Source organism: Gavia stellata, chromosome 1, assembly GCF_030936135.1.
Source record: "Gavia stellata isolate bGavSte3 chromosome 1, bGavSte3.hap2, whole genome shotgun sequence".
Classification (NCBI taxonomy): Eukaryota; Metazoa; Chordata; class Aves; order Gaviiformes; family Gaviidae; genus Gavia; species Gavia stellata.
Genome location: NC_082594.1, coordinates 130,536,100 through 130,553,037, shown reverse-complemented (window position 1 = coordinate 130,553,037; position 16,938 = coordinate 130,536,100). Strand labels below are relative to the sequence as shown.

Here is a 16,938-nt window from a genome sequence, read left to right as displayed (position 1 = left end):
CAGCAACTTTTTAAATACAACTTAATTTTTTTTTTTGTGAAATGCCTGAAAAATTAGCTGATTTGCAGCCCAAGCATTTTCAAGTTGTCCCTAAAGCTGCCAGAGTATTTCAGAGCAATTTTCCTCAACATAATACTGAAATAGATGAGTAAACAGAAGAAGTATAACAATGAAAATAAAAATAAAAGGAGCATGTGCCGCTAATGCTTCTGGCTAAATCTTTCATTTCTTACTTAAGTAGGTAATAGTGTATGTCACCTGTTGATCCACTGAGAGAAAGGACTGACTCTGGAAGACAGAACAGTAGCTGTGTCATTGAATATGTTAGGGGGAATAATTCCAAATGCTTATGGAGTGTGGATTTCTTTCTCAAGAATAAAATCAGCCTGAAGCCCTCAAGGAAATGTAGAAAGATACATATTAGACTTGTAACCTAGAAGGGAAATAATGAAGACAGATTCCAGGGTCAGGATGGCAAATGACTAAATCCTAGTTCCCTACTGTGTGTGTTACATTCAGTTGTCGTCTTTTTCTTTTCTTTTTTTTCTTTCTTTATTTACTTGCAGTGCATGTAGATATGTAGTAAATAGTTGTTTACCTTGCTACAATGTGTACAAGCACCTTAGAAAAGCTGGTTTATAACTATTACTGTCAACTGAACAATGAAAACTTAATGGTGAAATTTTGCTTCACTTATGGTTCGAAAGAAGTTAACTGAGGTAGCGTTGTGACTCTGGTTCCTAACACTGAACAGCGAGTGTTCATTAAGTTTATTTGTTCTTCCCCTTGTTTGACAGTAATATTATTAGCTCTTAAATGCAGTCTCGCCATTACTGGGTTTGCTAAAAGTCATCTCTGCTCAGGTCTTACTTTTGATGAACGGGACGTCATTGAAGGAGCCTTTCGCCAGGGCTTGATTAGAGTCTTAGCAGCAACCTCCACGCTCTCGTCTGGAGTGAATTTGCCTGCACGCCGAGTAATTATACGAACTCCCATGTTTGGTGGCAAACTGCTGGACATTCTCACTTACAAGCAGATGGCTGGAAGGGCTGGCAGGAAAGGAGTAGACACAGAGGGTAAGCAGAGGCTTTATTAACATTCTCTAAGAACGGTGTTAACCTGATTAAATCCAGGGCAGTGCTTTGCAATTAATGACTAATCATGATGAATTCCTTTGGTATTCAGTATGATTAAGTTAATCAAGATGAATTTGTTTGGTGTTAATGGAGTAAAAATTGTAAATCCCAGGGGATTCTTTTCGCTGCATGACACTTACTTTGGTATTTACATGTCAGTTACTTCAGGAATGGTCTATTTTCTCCTTTGAATTCTTGTTAGCTTCTAAGTTTCTGTTCATTTGCCTTAATTCTGTGATCCATGGTCATTTTACTGAAGTGTTTACAGTTTCAGTGAGAAAATTTACAGTAAACTCTCATTGGACAGGCCTAAAATGTAAGAAATGCATTTGAAGTCTACAGCCATAATTTGACAAACTTCTTCTGTTGTCTGAAGTTCTGATTTGGATTTATTAAACTTTCACTAAACTTAACCAGAACTTTTATGAATTTTGAAGGTAGTAATGTGACAGAGAGACAGGGAAATGTGAACAGTAGTTCATAGGTAATATGGTGTCTTCATGCATAGAGTGACACTGATCGATGTTCAACGAAATAATCCTGTCTGTTATTTTAATTTGCAATGGAAATTTATTTTCGTGGATGATATTTGGAAAAAATACAAGTATAAACACAATAGAAAATAAGAAGTTCAACAGAAGCGGGAAGTGGGATTTGCCCTACTGATGGTTTGATTGGTGCTTGCTGGAACCCTATGTAAGCAGACTGTTCTTACATTTAACTTTCTATTTTTGCCAGAGTAGCGTAGCAACAGAGCATTTTACCACCTATATCTCTGTGAGCTATCCCTATGTGTTAAAGAAAAGGGCAGCTGCATGCTGTATTTTGAAAATTTCCAGACTTTGTCACTTGAGTGTAGCTGGCGGGTGTAAAATTACATTATTCCTTGAAGTTTCTTTTTTCTTTTCCCTTCAAGTTACAATAATTAGTACCCTTTTTTTGACAGTTCTGATGTGACTGTGTTTTGCACAGTAAGCAGTTGATTTTTATGCTGATGAGCTTCATGAATGTACCATTTTTTTCCACTCCACAGAGTCTTTTCGATGAGAACATAAAGCTACATTACCAGCTGCTACTCTTTCACAGAGTAGGGAGACTGGAGGACAGCAACTTCAGCTGGAAAAAATGCCTTATGTGGATATGAAATTCAGCTGACAGACAGAAGATAAATCCTGTTGGGTTGATTTCCTTCCCTTCCCCCCACCCCCCCAACATTGTAGTGTTGGATTGTCTCAGGTTTTGATTTTTTAAATTTTTTTTCCTTGTCTGATGGAAATTTAAAAACATCATTTTAGAAAGTGAAATTGGATTATTTTTGCATTCATCAAAACTGTCATGTTCCCAAGGTGAAATAGGTAAAGCTATTCAATATCACTGAACAAAACCTAGAAATATAACAGGGCCTTTTTTGCTTATGGAGGTTTTTTTTTCATAATGGAGTTTTATGCCTAGATAGCCAGAATCTTCTGGTGTTTGTCTAGTCTGACGCTAACCTAGACTTCCCCTCTCATCTGAGATGTTCAATAAGGGATCTTAGAACAGCTTAGTTCCTTTTTTTTTAACTGTTTGCTAGGTTGCAGTTATTGGCTTTAAGTTCTCAGTGGCATCTTGCAAAAGGGTTCCCCCAAGTATTGAATGACTGTCGGATAATGTAGAGCCAAGTAGATACCCATCTTGTTAGATTTATCACACTGAAGAGTCAAAGTTTTCAGAGGGAATTGTAGGTCACATCAGAACCCAAATATGAAATGAGTGAACGTTCCTTATTGCTAAAATCAAAATAAGCTTTGCTTTCACAAAACAATGCTTACATGCAGTTTATCTTCTGTACTCTCAGCTCTGGCAAAAGTGCACGGTCAACAGATGTCAAAAGTTTCACACACCGTCTGAGCATGTCTTTCATCCTTTAATTCATTTATGTAATCATGTTTAAGCTGTATTCTGTTACTCACCTACGCTGCGTTTGTGGTATTTATTCTGGTCACTGAATTTAAGTGCGATTACCTCTGAATTTGCTAATTACTGTAGCATTACCACAGCTACGGTTTTGTCATATCTTAACATTCCTAGGATCTTACTAAGATACCCGCTACCAAAATTACGTTGGTGTCCAGACTACATGCACTTAAATCTTAACAAATTATCATAAACCTATCATGATACTTAATGTCCAGCTAGTCCAAATGTAATGTTCTTATCTTAGTCAAAGGCAAGCTTCTCCCACCCATAATTCATTCATCCTGTGCCAATTGGCAAAGCTTCTAACTAGCTAGGTCTCCCAGGGACCTAGTTTCTCTGTAATGGCTTTGTTGAAAAAAATCTCCTTTATGTGACCACTGCATTTTCCATGGGTAGTCTGTACTATTAGTTCATTAAAGGAATTGGCCCATTATTTTTATTTTTGTTTCATGGCTCTGGGACCTTTTTTGTCTCCCACAGAATTTCGGTAGTTAGGGATTAACTTAACAATGTCTGATAGAGAATTTTAAGGTAAGGTATATTTAGATGTACTTTCAGTGGAAACCATTCAGGATACTTAAGATTTTTTGTGTGTATGTATGCATATATGAAAGTTCAGAGAATGCATAGTTACTTAGATTAATAACTTTGGATTTCTGATTTACTTTGGTATCTGTGTTACTTCATTTCGGGAGTGGAAGCTGAATGACTTAACACAAACTGTCAAAGTGCTGTGCAGCTTTTATGTTTTCTTCTTGCTTTTGAGAATCTTTTGAATTTAATGATGTAGTGCAGAGGAGAAATTGATGCCACTGTATATTATAGTTCCAGTCAATTCCAGAACAAGAAGGGAGAGTGGTTCAGCAGCAAAGCAGATGCACAGAGATGCTATGGAAGGTCCTTAGCTGATTTGGCAAGACCCTGACCAGCATAATGTAGCTTTGAAGGTTGTCCTGCTCCAAGCTTTTAGTTCTTAAGTATTATGTATCTGTAGAGTTCTTACGTAGCAATGGGTATACACTGTTCAAGGTTGCAAAGGTTTTTGTTTTCTTTTTTTAATTGAGTTTTTTCAAAAATACCTACAGTTTTCCATTCCAATAATGTGTCCTTGATGAACTGTGTGTAGCTATTACAGTGCTAAGATGCAATACTAAGGTCATTTTTTTTTTTTTTCTTTTCCTATAGGTGAGAGCATTTTAGTTTGCAAGCCCCCAGAAAGATCAAAGGGAACTGCTCTACTCCAGGGATCTCTTAAGCCTGTTTGCAGTTGTTTGCTTAGAAGAGAAGGAGAAGTTGTCACTTCTAGCATGAAAAGAGCAATACTTGAGGTACAGGACACGTGGAGAGGAATTAGAACTGTGCTTGCACTCTTGTAATTGTAGGATGGTTTCTTTTGTGACACCATCAAATGTTTTCTGTGCACTTTCTTTTTCTTCTGTTTCCTCCCTTGTCAACCCAAGCAGCTTCAGAAGAAATTACTTGGGTCTGCCAGCTTGCTTCAGTATTCATCATTTTATTTGGTATGTTTCAGTCTGCTTGCTGCAGATCAGAATGTAAGCACAGTCAAACAAGAGTTACTAAGCTTTGCTTTTGCATTTAGACATACTCAAACTGCAAGCATAAATAAGTGTAATTCTTAAACTTCATGTGTGACCTGATAGTCTTAACTGGGAGATTCTTGTACATTACTGATCCCAGAGGCTTTGTAGACTGAATTAGGCCATAATGACGTTTGTGGAACCTCGTAGAGTCCCTTATTTCTCCCCTCAACTTCTCTACCTCTTTTGCACAGAAATGATTGACTTTTTGTAAATACATTTTTGGTGAACAAGCAAGTGTGGTACTCCATTCGCTCCCTCTAGCCTGCCCTCCTCTGTAGGGTTCCTACAGGAGTAAAAAGGACCAAAGAGGTGTTTTTGCACATCGGTGAGCTTATCTCCTTTTCCAAAGTTGCTTTTGGGCTTGAACTGAGCTTAGATTTTTTAAATACAGTTCATTTGCTGTACTAATCCTACTGTCTTTTGTGAAAACTGCTGTGATACTTAGCACTTGGTTGTGATTCCATAGGTTTTGAATTTTTAGCAGATCAATGGAATTTCTAAATGCATTTTTCTACATAAGAGCTGTCTAAAAGATGGAGGTTCCTTTCTGGTGGTGTTGTTTTATAACATTAAAAAAGTCCATTGAAACCGTGAAAGAAAGTTTTAGTTAAACACCTTGCTATCTCAAGGAAGACATACGCGTGGAAATGACTTTGAAAACAAAATCCAAGGGGGAAAAAAAAAAATCACTCGCAATCAGGAAAACAGTGATGGGGTATAGCATTCACATTTATTAAGAGAAAACTTAAGTAAGCTGAAGAGCCTTAGGAGAACTCCTTCCTCCTGGTTTGCTTTTAGTCTTCAGAAAATTGCAGTTTGTGTTTTAAGCTTCTAAAAGTATTTCGCAGTGTTAGCTAAGCAAAATGCCTAGGGCTAGTCTCAAATCTAAATTGCTACTATGTGTATGTCTGCTATCAAAATAAGATTTTTATAGTTCATTCTTTCCCATAGCTTAGTCCCCTTACTTCTACCTAAGGTGTCTAGCTTCTTGCCAAGAAAAGGCCTTCAAGTTCCCCTCTTGTACTGGTTCTTTAAACCTTAGATATCTGATGGATCAGTCTCTTTGATTCTCTGATCTGATGTTCCATTATACTGCTTCTCTGGCAATATGAACAAGTAGTTTTCTTCAACAGATCATTGTGGGCGGAGTGGCCAACACTCCAGATGATGTGCAGACCTACGCTTCTTGCACTCTTGCATCCAGCTTGAAAGCAAGCAAGTGGGGAGATGAGAAAGCACAAGACAAAGTGCAGACTGGACCTATCGAGGCTTGTGTGGCATGGCTGCTGGAAAATGAATTCATTCAGGCTCTGGACTCCAGCAATGATGTGAAAGGTAACATTGGTGTTCTTCCCAGTGATGGCAGTTAGCAGTTTTGAATAAATAACTCTTCTGTAGCTGGGTAGATGTTTAGTGAAAAGTTAGTAGAATTGATATCTATAAAATACATTGCAACCTGAAAATGAGATATAAACTTGCACTTAATTGTTTCTCTATGTGTGGTTGTTGTGGTTTTTTTTTTTTTTTTTTTTTTTTAAAACAGCAAAGATTTATCATCCAACACATCTTGGCTCAGCTACTCTCTCCTCTTCTCTTTCACCAACTGAAGCATTGGAAATCTTTGCTGACCTGCAGCGAGCTATGAAAAGCTTTGTTCTGGAGAATGATCTGCATATCGTCTATTTGGTAGGTTTCTCACACTGTGTTTTGTATTTTGTACTGCCAAAACTAAGGAAACGAGAAAAAGCACAGTGTAGAGTTCTTGAGGGCTCCATGAACATGGGGCTTTTTTTCGTGCTTTGCTTAGCTCATCCTTCCTGAAGAAAAGTTTCTAAATTGAATGTTCTTCAGAACTAGTCTGTTCCCATAGTGTCTATTGTGTAGGCAGGTGCTGCATGTCCATCTAAGCCCATTTTTGTCACTCCTGACTTTGAAGGGTTTCAGAACTTTGTAAATGTTGGGTGTAGGATAATGGTAATTTTTCTGAGACGCTTGAAGTTGATGAAACAAATTGGTTTTGTTGTGTGTTGGGATCAGCAGGCTGCATCTCAGATTACTTTTGGAGCCTCAGAAAACTTTAGGGGTTTTAGCATCTATTTTGCCTACAAAAAGCCTCAGAAACTATACTGCTTTCTTCTATGGGTGGGCCTTTCTTTGGTTCGGTAACAGTGAAATTAATCTTTGATTTAGTTTACTTGCCTGGTGATGCTGCCAGGGCTAAAGGAAGGAGCATGATAAATCTTTTGAGAGGAAAGTGGCCCAAAGTTTGTCAAGATTTATGTGCACATACACTTAAAAAGCTAAGCAATGCTATTTAAGACGTTTGGAGAGGAAGCCATGAACCTGTAAAGATCAGTGAGGAAGCAAGATGGAGTTGCAGTGAACGCCTTAGGATTCGTGACAGCCAGAGGCCCATTATGCAATCATCATCTGAAATTTGACAGTCATCTTTAGCCTCCTTAAGTATAAAGTGTATTCTCTTTACCAGGCTGATAAATCAAAGGCAAAATTTGGGCATCATGCCTGGGAAAAAAAAAAAGTTCACTCCAAGGAGAATGTGCTTGCAGTTACGGGAGTTGTTGAGCTAGGGGACAGGGGGAGGCAAGAGATTGAGGATGCCTGTCTCTGCTTGCTGTGTTCATTAACCTAGTTAATGGCTGATACTGATTTTTTTTTTTTTTTTTTTTTATCTTCTAGTGTCCCATATGTACCCATATCTCTGTTTTAGAGGACCACATTGTATTTTGTTCTTTCTCTACTAGGCACAGTGGACTGTTTTGTGTCATACACCAGTGAATTTTTTCCTTGTTTGCATCTCCAAAACAGAAAAAAAAAAAGATGAATTTTGTTCATGTTCTGGGGTAGAGACAGTGATGACAATATATTTTTTTTTACCCTATACTTTTTAATTGTAGCAGCTTGTCTAATGTTATTTTAAATCAAATACACTGTTGAACAGAATGTTCTTGAGATTCTCTTCCATTAAGCTAGCCTAAACCACTTTCTTTCAAGTCTGTTCAAGGCCAAAGGTTTGTTTGGTTTTGGTGGCTTTTTTTTAAAAAAAAAAAAAAAAATTGTTCTTCCTGTGTTCCTTATGGGCTACGGGGAAATTACGTGCTGTAATGCTTTTTAATTCTCTTAGGCTTGAATCTACTTGTACAAATATGAGACTGAATTCCAAGACCTTGTATTTTAGGAAAGTTGATTAAAACAAGTAAGTATGTGCTAGGATAGGAAACGAGTTTTCTTTAAAGAAAAAAAAAAACAACAAAAAACCCCAACAAACAGCAAAAGAAAATCCCCCACCTTAGCTCTTGTTCTTCTCAGCAGATGAAGGGGGCATGGATAATTTACAACTACCTAGGCATCTGGTATTCTGTGCTACGTTAAATGCTTCCCAACAACTTAGTTATTTCAAAATAATTAATCTTGCAGTATATCAATACAGATATGAAGACATTTTGTCTCCTTGTACTGACACCGACTCTGTGCTGACTGAATGATAACAGAATTGGTTTTCTGTCTAAAAGTGTGTGAATGCTCTGGATGGCTTTTTTGTTAGTGTTAATCAAAGCTGAGATTTCTTTTACCCCAGGTAAATGAAAGCTTCAGTGAGTTCTGGCAAAATCTATGTTCCATCCTGCTTTATCAGATGTCATGGCAGTGGTTAGTGTGGTTGCTAGTGGTTTTAAGAGGCTGATAGATATCTGTCAGTTTTTATAAAAAAAGAATAAAGTTTTGTTTTGTTAAAGGAGAATAAAGATGCAGCTTAAAAATCTTCTAGTGGCTTGGATTTAGGGAGCAATCTGACAAAGATTCCAAATTGTTTAATCATTAGAGTACCTGTGTGAGTCAGATCTCATCAGTACAAATGTTAAAAAAAACTAGATTAGAAGAGCTTTTACTTTCTTCAGGGTACATGATTATGACTCAATGCTTCAGAGTAGTGCGTAGGATGCTCTAACCACATTCCCTAGGCAGTATTTTTGTTTAGTCAGAACTCCGTTCTGTTTGTTTGTCTGAAATAGTTTTTTGTATTGTCTTATTTTCTCTAGGTCACCCCAGTGTATGAGGAATGGACCACAATTGATTGGTACCAGTTTTTCTGCTTATGGGAGAAGCTGCCTGCCTCAATGAAACGTGTGGCCGAGCTGGTGGGGGTTGAAGAAGGCTTTCTGGCTCGCTCGGTAAAGGGCAAAATCATAGCTAAAACGGAGAAACAGCATAGACAAATGGCCATCCACAAAAGGTTAGCCACAAATGGGTGTGACTGTGGAAAGACTAGAGGCTATAACGTGTGGAGGGGACAGGCTCTGTGTCTGTTTTCAGGAACTGTCTCTCTTGCTGAGTGAGCTGATAGCTCAGAGAACCTGGACCTGGCCTGCTCTGGACTGAGAACACTGCTGGCACAAGATGTTTGTGCTGATGTTTTTGGAAGCCATCTTCCCTGTTTCTTTTGTGTGCTGTGTTATAGTACTATTCTGTCCTATGCTATCACAGTGTATTTTGCCATGTACACTAATGTGCCCTGGATGATGATTTTATTTCCATATGTACTTTTTCTACAGGTTTTTCACCAGTCTTGCTCTTGTGGATTTAATCAGTGAGGTTCCCTTAAAGTATATGACCAAGAAATATGGCTGTAGTCGTGGCCAGCTTCAATCCTTGCAGCAGTCTGCTGCCACCTATGCAGGTGAGTTGTCTGGCCAAAAAAACCTCAGGAATCTTAGGCTAGTCTGTTTTCTTTCCTTCCAGATATGGAGATAAGAGAGCCACAGTGTGGTACTAACAACAGTCAGTCTTGTAAAACCACTTCCAGCTTTATAACTTAATCTGTGGTTGCCCCTGCTTTGAGATGGAACCACAGAGTGCTGTGGGAAGGGAGCCAGCTGAGTGGAATCAAGCAGTGCTGTAGCATGCTGAGGTCTGTGGAAATCATCTGTGTACTGCGCAGGAATATAGTTTGTTCAGTACTAAGTACAGAAATTAAGTACAAGTCCATTCTGAAGCTTTGCTGTATCAGGAAAGAGTACCTTTCAGCATGGGGAAAGTTTGGGATCTCTAAGACTTAGCTTGGCTTTCTCCTGCTTGCAAAGTTAATTGGCCAGAAAGTATAAGTTTATAGTTTTGAAAAGAGAGTGAGTAGTTTCTGGGTCATTTATCACCAGATAACAAGAGGTCAGATAGCTGTGACCTTTAACTTAACTTCCTTAACAGGGCTGTGTAGGATTACATGTAACAGCCCACTATGTGACTGAGATACTTTTTTTTTTTTTCCTATTGTCTAAGTTCTCCATTACTCCCTAAGTGGGTCTTCAATCTTTAAGACAGTTTTAGCTCAACTTGCGAAACCCTATGTGTGGGTTGCAGCATGAGTCAAAGCCCCAAAATGAAAAGGTCATGCCAACTGATGCAGAGTAGTTTAAATTAATTCTGGTAGTATAAATAACTTTTTGTTGTAGCTTTTTCATAATTCTCTATTTCCAGTGTTAATAATTTTCAGCAATCAGGTAGATTAGTGCAGGAACAAAGTATTTTGGGAAGTAAAATGGACTGCTGACATGACATGTAGTTAGAGAGATGATAAAAATAGTATTCTATAATCACTATAAAAATAGTGAGGGATGCCATGTCTTTCAGTTATTTTCATATTCTGTAGATGCAATGTGTGAGTAATAAACTGTCTTTTCCCTGCTCTTTTCCTCCTCCCATGTGCTGGGGACTGCAACTGTAACCTTTGTCACAGGCTTTGCTACCTCCTATGTTACTCTCAGTAGCTGAAGTTCTGCAGGCCAAGTTCTGATCTTATGGACATCAGTGCCGGCTTTCCTCAAAGATCTGTGGCTTCTTTTAGTGCCTTCCATCACTGTTTTTTCTGTCTTCTTTTCTTCAGTGTGTTTGGTTCATAGGAATCTTGTGAAGCATGTGTATATCCTGTAACACTTTCAAGATTAGCGTCTTCGAAAAAGCAATTGTCATTCAGAATTTCTGCCTCACTGATAAACTAGTTAATTCTTGATTGAGTTCTGCAAGCCCAGCTCCTAGTCATAGTTACAGAAACTAACTCATGTTTATTATAAGTAATGGGAAGGTGAGAAATGTAAAGTGACTGCCTATTCAGATGAGGGGGGGAAAATGGATCCAGCTTAGTAGAACTGGAGCTGGAGTTAAGACATTGATGTAACTTCTCTGTTCCAGGAATGGTAACAGTTTTCTGTAATCGGCTGGGCTGGCACAACATGGAGCTGTTGCTCTCTCAGTTCCAGAGCCGCCTCACTTTTGGGGTTCACAGGGAGCTTTGTGACCTGGTACGACTGTCTCTGCTGAATGCACAGCGTGCTAGGATGCTTTACAACGCTGGCTTTGTCACAGTGGCTGATCTTGCTAAAGCCAGTCCTGATGATGTGGCAACTGCTCTGAAGAATTCAGTACCATTCAAAAGGTGAGAAATCAGTAAGTCCAGAAGTCAAGTAAAGGAATTTGTTTGTAAGGTGAAGGATTACAGGATGAAACCTGTAATTAAATATGGCAACCTTTTGGGACTTGGTGCCAAAACAGTGCATGGAGGAGGATTGATTCAGACCGGGATCTTGCCCTAGTAGGGAGTTGGGACTCATCTGGGGTGCATGTTTGGACACAGAAACCTGGGAATGCTTCTGGGGTATGCAGCCAGTAATATCTTTCATCGACATCAATTCACATATAGAAAACTGAAATAGTTATTGCCTATTAAGTGCATTGTATTTTGGATATAGTGCTTCTGTGACGCTAGGAAGCTGTGCAGCTAACTGAAATGGGAGCGGAGCGGAGTAGTGCCAGCTCCTTGTGTCGTTTGTTGTTTTCTGCATGAATGTTGACATCTGTCTGTTACCTTTCCCATAGTGTTCGTAGGGCTGTGGATGAAGATGAAGAATCAGCAGAGGAGCGTCGGACTGTGCGCAGCATCTGGATGGCTGGAATGAAAGGTTTAACCGAAAGAGAAGCAGCTTCCCTCATTGTGGAGGAAGCCAGGGGACTTCTCCAGCAGGATTTGGCACTGATGGGAGTGCAGTGGAACCCAGAGTCTTTTCTCGAGTCTGATACATCCTCTATGATCAGCAGTGAGTCAGAACTGGAAGACAGACTACGTAGATCAAATGGAGAGCAGTCTTCTGAGTCTTCTAAGGTGTTAAACAAAAAAGGGTGCAGAGTTCAACATCATAATGGCCTTGGTTCTCAGACTGGAAACTTATCAAATATTAAAAAGAGATCTAAAAGGCGACTAAGCGGTAGTACAGAAAACTCCGGATTTGAATGTGAAGTCCCAGGCAGGAGACAGGCTCAAGCAGAGGAAGACAATAATGATACTGTGTATAGTGCTGGAAAACGGCCAAATATGTGCAGAGATAATGAAAATGCAGAAGGAATTTCTCTGGTCAAAAACAAGACAGATTCCAGGAGAGCAATTCCAGATCTCCCTACTGAACAAAGAAAAACACCAACATTAAGAATGAAGTCTTCAGCCTCTAGACTGATAAAAAGTACAGACATGCATTTAAACCGGAGTAGGAACAAAAATACTGCTTCAAAATTGCAGAGGTCACTTCTTGAAGATTCAAATATTCTTAGCATAGACATACAAAAGCCACCTGCTTTCCACCCCACTATCTCTAAAGATAGGGTTTTTTCATACCAAAATAAGAAGGAATTTATGGAAACAGGGTCTGTAACTCATGAAGTCTCAAATTCTGTCCAGATGGGGGAAATTAATCTTGGGAGGAAAGATAAAATGGAAGGATTATTTACAGAGCCTGCTACCACTAATGAAGGCATGCCTAAGGGGAGAGCATGTTTTCAGGCACCTGTTACACTGCAGGGTACTCCACACATCAATGTGGTGACACGTAATATTGTAGAAGGTTCTAGGGCACAGAGAAATGAAAATACTGTTGATAAGCAGAATAAAATTAATAAAATGCAAACAGATGCTAGCTCTGCTGAGGTGATGGTTGGTAAGAAGCAAATGGTTTTAGGCACAGATCACTGTAATGTAACTGCTAGCTGCTCTGGAAGTGGACATGTCCATAGTGGCAGCAGGATACGGAAGCCTGTGCATTTTTGTCCTGGTGAGGATAAAACCTGCCAGATTCAGAATGGTGGCAAAAACGGGAGTGAAAAGCTCAATGGAATATTGTTACAAGATGGAGCACTGCAGAAAGCTAACAGTCATCTCAAGGGTTTTCTGAAAGACTCTCTAGTAAAATCCAGAGGTGTTTGCAATGCAGATGGTGTTCAGAACGGTCCGTCCTCTGGTCTGTTTTCTCACTCTAGAGACTTTGAAGACAGCTTCCAGTTGGATACTCAAACTGAGATGCTAATAAAACAGGAGGGAGCAGCTGGAATCACAGGACAGCAGGGAATAGAAGGTTCAGAGCTGGCAGCAATACCACGGCAGGAAATCTCCGAGAAACTAAGCACTTCACGGACTGAGAATGCCACTGATGAACGGCTGGCTGCAACAGTTAGGAAACTGGGCTTATCGAGTCTTACCACAACAAATAACATTACAAAAAACACAGCTCAGCACTGCAGTAAAAAAGTTTTGGAGTCTGGATGTCTTAATTTACAGCCCGTAGCGAAGGAAATAGAGTCTGCACCTTGCCTTAAAGAAAGCGATTTCTCAGTGACCGACTCCCAGCTACACAGTTTTCTGCAAGACTACCAGACCCAAAATTCAGTGAAAGGGGAGAGTGTGTCTAAAGACCTTAGGAAAGCAACCTCCCCTTTTGGTAGGGAGCACACTGTACAAGTAGAATGCCACCCTATCACTGAAACAAGCCTGAATATGAGTGATAGCTTGCTGTTTGATGATAGCTTCAGTAATGTCAGCGACCTTTCAGCTGTTCACATCACAGAAGCTGACAGAAAGGACTCTGTGGAGAAGCAAGAAGCTTTGCTTCCTCCAGATGGCCTTTTGCAGAACCTAAAACCCGTACAGAATAAACTTGATGTCAGCGGCAATCAGAAAGAGCTTGAGGATCCTGCGCAGTGTAATGATGTGTCTCTAGCATTCTCTGATCTCATAACTGAAGTTTTAGATCGTGCAAATTCCCCATCTTTTCTGGAAGATCTTCCTTCTACATTTCACGGTCAACCAGGATTAAGAAACCCAGTGATTTGTAACAGTGACTCCAGACCAAAGGAATTATTAGGAGATCAAGGTGAAAAGCTCCAGAGAACCCAGCAAGCTTTGGGCAAGAAAACTCATCCAGTGGTGTGGACTGAACACTCGATTGAACTAAGCCCAGGACTGCAGGATGTATTAGACAAATGGCCTAGTCCCTCAGGCATTGAACCAGTTTCAGTAAGCTCCTGTTTGAAAGGGAAGTTAGTTGCTCCTATTGTTAATCAAGAGCCAAATCCAGTTTTTGAATCTGACTGTTGTCAGCCAGAGCCTTTGCCCACTTGCCAGGATTTAAAAAGCTCTTTCAAGGTTAAAGAAAACAAAATGGAAAACTTGGATCTTCAGAAAACAGACTGCATAACACTTCCATTCAAGGGAAGCAACAGGACATCCTGTCCTCCACCAAATAGTAATAATGGGTTTATTCCTCCAACACCCCCCAAAGAGCTTTTTTCAAGGAGTTCTGTTTCTCTCTCTGTGAAATCTGCAAGGAAGAGACAAGTCGCCTGCATGAATGAAGGGCAGCTGATTCAGCCACAGCAGAATAGTGAGGGCAATGCAGAGCAGCAGGTAAAAACTCTCCACGTCAATCTTGGGAGTACAGACCCAGTTGAGACTGATGAGATAAAAGATGATTCCACTATAGACCAAGGCTTTTCACTGCAGCTATCTCAGGACGTTTTTCCACTCGTTCCCTTAAGTGCTGAAAGTTTCACTATTATTGATGTAGCAAGCGACAAAGCACTTTTCCAGACTTTTGTTGCAGAATGGAAGGAGAAAAGCAGATTCTCCATCTCAGTGGCATGTGAAAGAACAAAATGTCTTTTGTCTCCCAAATCGACGATTGGTGGCAAATTCAAAAAAGGTCAGTTCCGTGTTCCAGCGCATTATTTTGTGAACAGCAAGGTGGCATCTTCAGCTTAAAGCAGGAGTGGAGAAGGAAAGGGTTTGCAAAAAAGGAGGAAAATTACTGATACTAATTGAATATTGTCAGTCTCAGTAAAGCAAAGGAGCTGAGTGGCAGTAGAAGATGGAGAATTGGTGTCAAGTATTCAATTGGTAGGTCTTTGGTGATAGTAATGAAGTGTTAGCAGCTTGTTTGTGAGAGCATCTAAATATTCTTAGCGTTTCATTGTGTATCTAAATTTGAAATGGACCTGTGTGCAGTCCCTTTATCATGTGTATCTCTCCATGTCATAAACGAGTTTTAGTATATTTTAAAATTAATAATATATTTAACAGTAAACTGTACAGCTTGTTCAGGGTCTCCACTGTGCAGTGTTACTCACGGGATTGCCTCTGAACCAAGATGAAGTATTTTTGAGTTTGCAAAAAGTAAACTTGGTTCAATATATGCATGTGGGAAGTTCAGATCAGTCTCTGGGTTGTTGCAATATTGCTTCATTTTTTTTCCACAGAAGCATTCATGTGCTGCAGTTTGCTGCTGTATAAACATACTCTTCCTTTAAAATAACAAGACTAAGCAGAGTTAGATTCTTTGCTGTCATATTGCCATAATAACAGCAACAAAATTTCTTAACTATCAAAATATATTTTTGACAGACATATGTGAAATATTTTTCAGAGTGAAAGGAGGGAATACATTTCTGTCTCAACTCTTGAAGAGATTGCTAGGAAAGGCCAGAGTTTTGCAGTTTGGGTGGTTGTTTCTGTTAAGAGAAAGTTTTGCTATTCTAAACGTGTTTTGTTGGGTTTTTTTTTTTCCCAAAAGAAACACAGATTTTTCTCCCTATAGATAAAAATGAAGGTATATATTCACTTTTAAGAAATTTAGGCTCAACTGTATGTATTTACATTTTCAGGATCCAAACTCTTCTGTATTTATGGATGCCATTGTATAATTGTAACTTAAAAATTATTCCTTTAGTAAGTTCTCCTCAATGGATGAAAGTTAAAGATGATGGATTTCCTGTCCAAGGCTGCGAAGACATCTTGGTAGTTGGACTGGCAGTATGTTGGGGTGGAAAAGATGCCTATTACATCTCTTTGCAGCAGATACAAGACCAGACTGGTAAGTGAGCGGACAGGCTGTGCTGTCTTACATGGACACTGCATTTCAAGAAACTGCCTTCAGCAGATAGGTTCTTGGAAGTGTTTTGAGTGTCCCAAACCCAGCTCAGTTGTGTGATGGAGTGATTTAACCGTATTATTCAACAGTCTTAAGTGTTGAACACCCTTGAACATGTTGCTGTGGATACATCTATGCCGCTATATAATAAAGCCAGCTAGCTGGCTCAAGCACTGGACTGCTGAGCATGCATATTGCTAAAATGTTACCTTACTCCCATGTTCTCTTTAGCTTTCTTGCTTTTATCTTTCAGCCTCTTCCAATTTTTGCTCTACACAACAAATCTGGCACTTGAATGCTGAACATAACCCAGTCTGTACTATGTGGGCTCGTGGCTAGGGTTTGATTCCTGGCTGTCCTTCGTTTAGTAATACAGACATAGCATATTGCTTTTGGGAGCCTTGTCTGGTTTGAAAAAATATGTAATATTGGTATAGATTTATTGTTATTTGTTCACTGTCTGTAGTTTTTGTGCTTTAGATGATTGCATTCAAGATTGTTCTCTTGCCTTTCTTATCACGCAGTGGGTAAAAAGATGATTTTTGCTTGTATTTCCTGCCTTAGAAATCAGTATGAGTTTGGCACCGCCACCTCTGGACAAAGACCTATCTGTAACAGAGAGACTGTATGATCTGCAGCTGTACCTGCAGAAGAAGCCCAAGCAGGAGCGCTCACTTGTCATGTATAACTTCATTCAGCACTACAAGACTCTGGTGATGGCTTGTGGCATCTCCTTGGAAGGAAGTTTTGAGGACCCAAAGGTTTGCAGGATTAAGAAATTCAGCTTGGGTAAAACTACTAGTTTAAAGACACCAGTGGAAAGGCAGGAGTACCTTCTGGTCCTTTCCTTGTGTTATTTAGATTTGAATATGCACACCTGTCAGGGGGTTTAGTGAAACTTTTTTCCAGTGGGAAATCTAGAACAGTATTTAGAGGAGACTTCTTTTGCTATGTGTGTTCGTGGTGCCTGCAAGAGAAACAGAGCAGATT

At 39.5% G+C, this 16,938-nt stretch overlaps 1 protein-coding gene across 1 annotated transcript in view; it reads left to right on the top strand.

The window, feature by feature from the left end:
• POLQ (DNA polymerase theta) overlaps positions 1–16,938 on the top strand; it is a 52,847-nt gene that overhangs the window by 15,989 nt on the left and 19,920 nt on the right. Inside the window, exons 9-18 of the mRNA XM_059821120.1 lie at positions 864–1,076; positions 4,281–4,423; positions 5,830–6,031; positions 6,240–6,382; positions 8,752–8,945; positions 9,265–9,389; positions 10,895–11,138; positions 11,579–14,728; positions 15,752–15,891; positions 16,513–16,709. Coding sequence (XP_059677103.1) covers positions 864–1,076; positions 4,281–4,423; positions 5,830–6,031; positions 6,240–6,382; positions 8,752–8,945; positions 9,265–9,389; positions 10,895–11,138; positions 11,579–14,728; positions 15,752–15,891; positions 16,513–16,709 — 4,751 coding nt within the window. The remainder of the gene's footprint in view (positions 1–863; positions 1,077–4,280; positions 4,424–5,829; positions 6,032–6,239; positions 6,383–8,751; positions 8,946–9,264; positions 9,390–10,894; positions 11,139–11,578; positions 14,729–15,751; positions 15,892–16,512; positions 16,710–16,938) is intronic.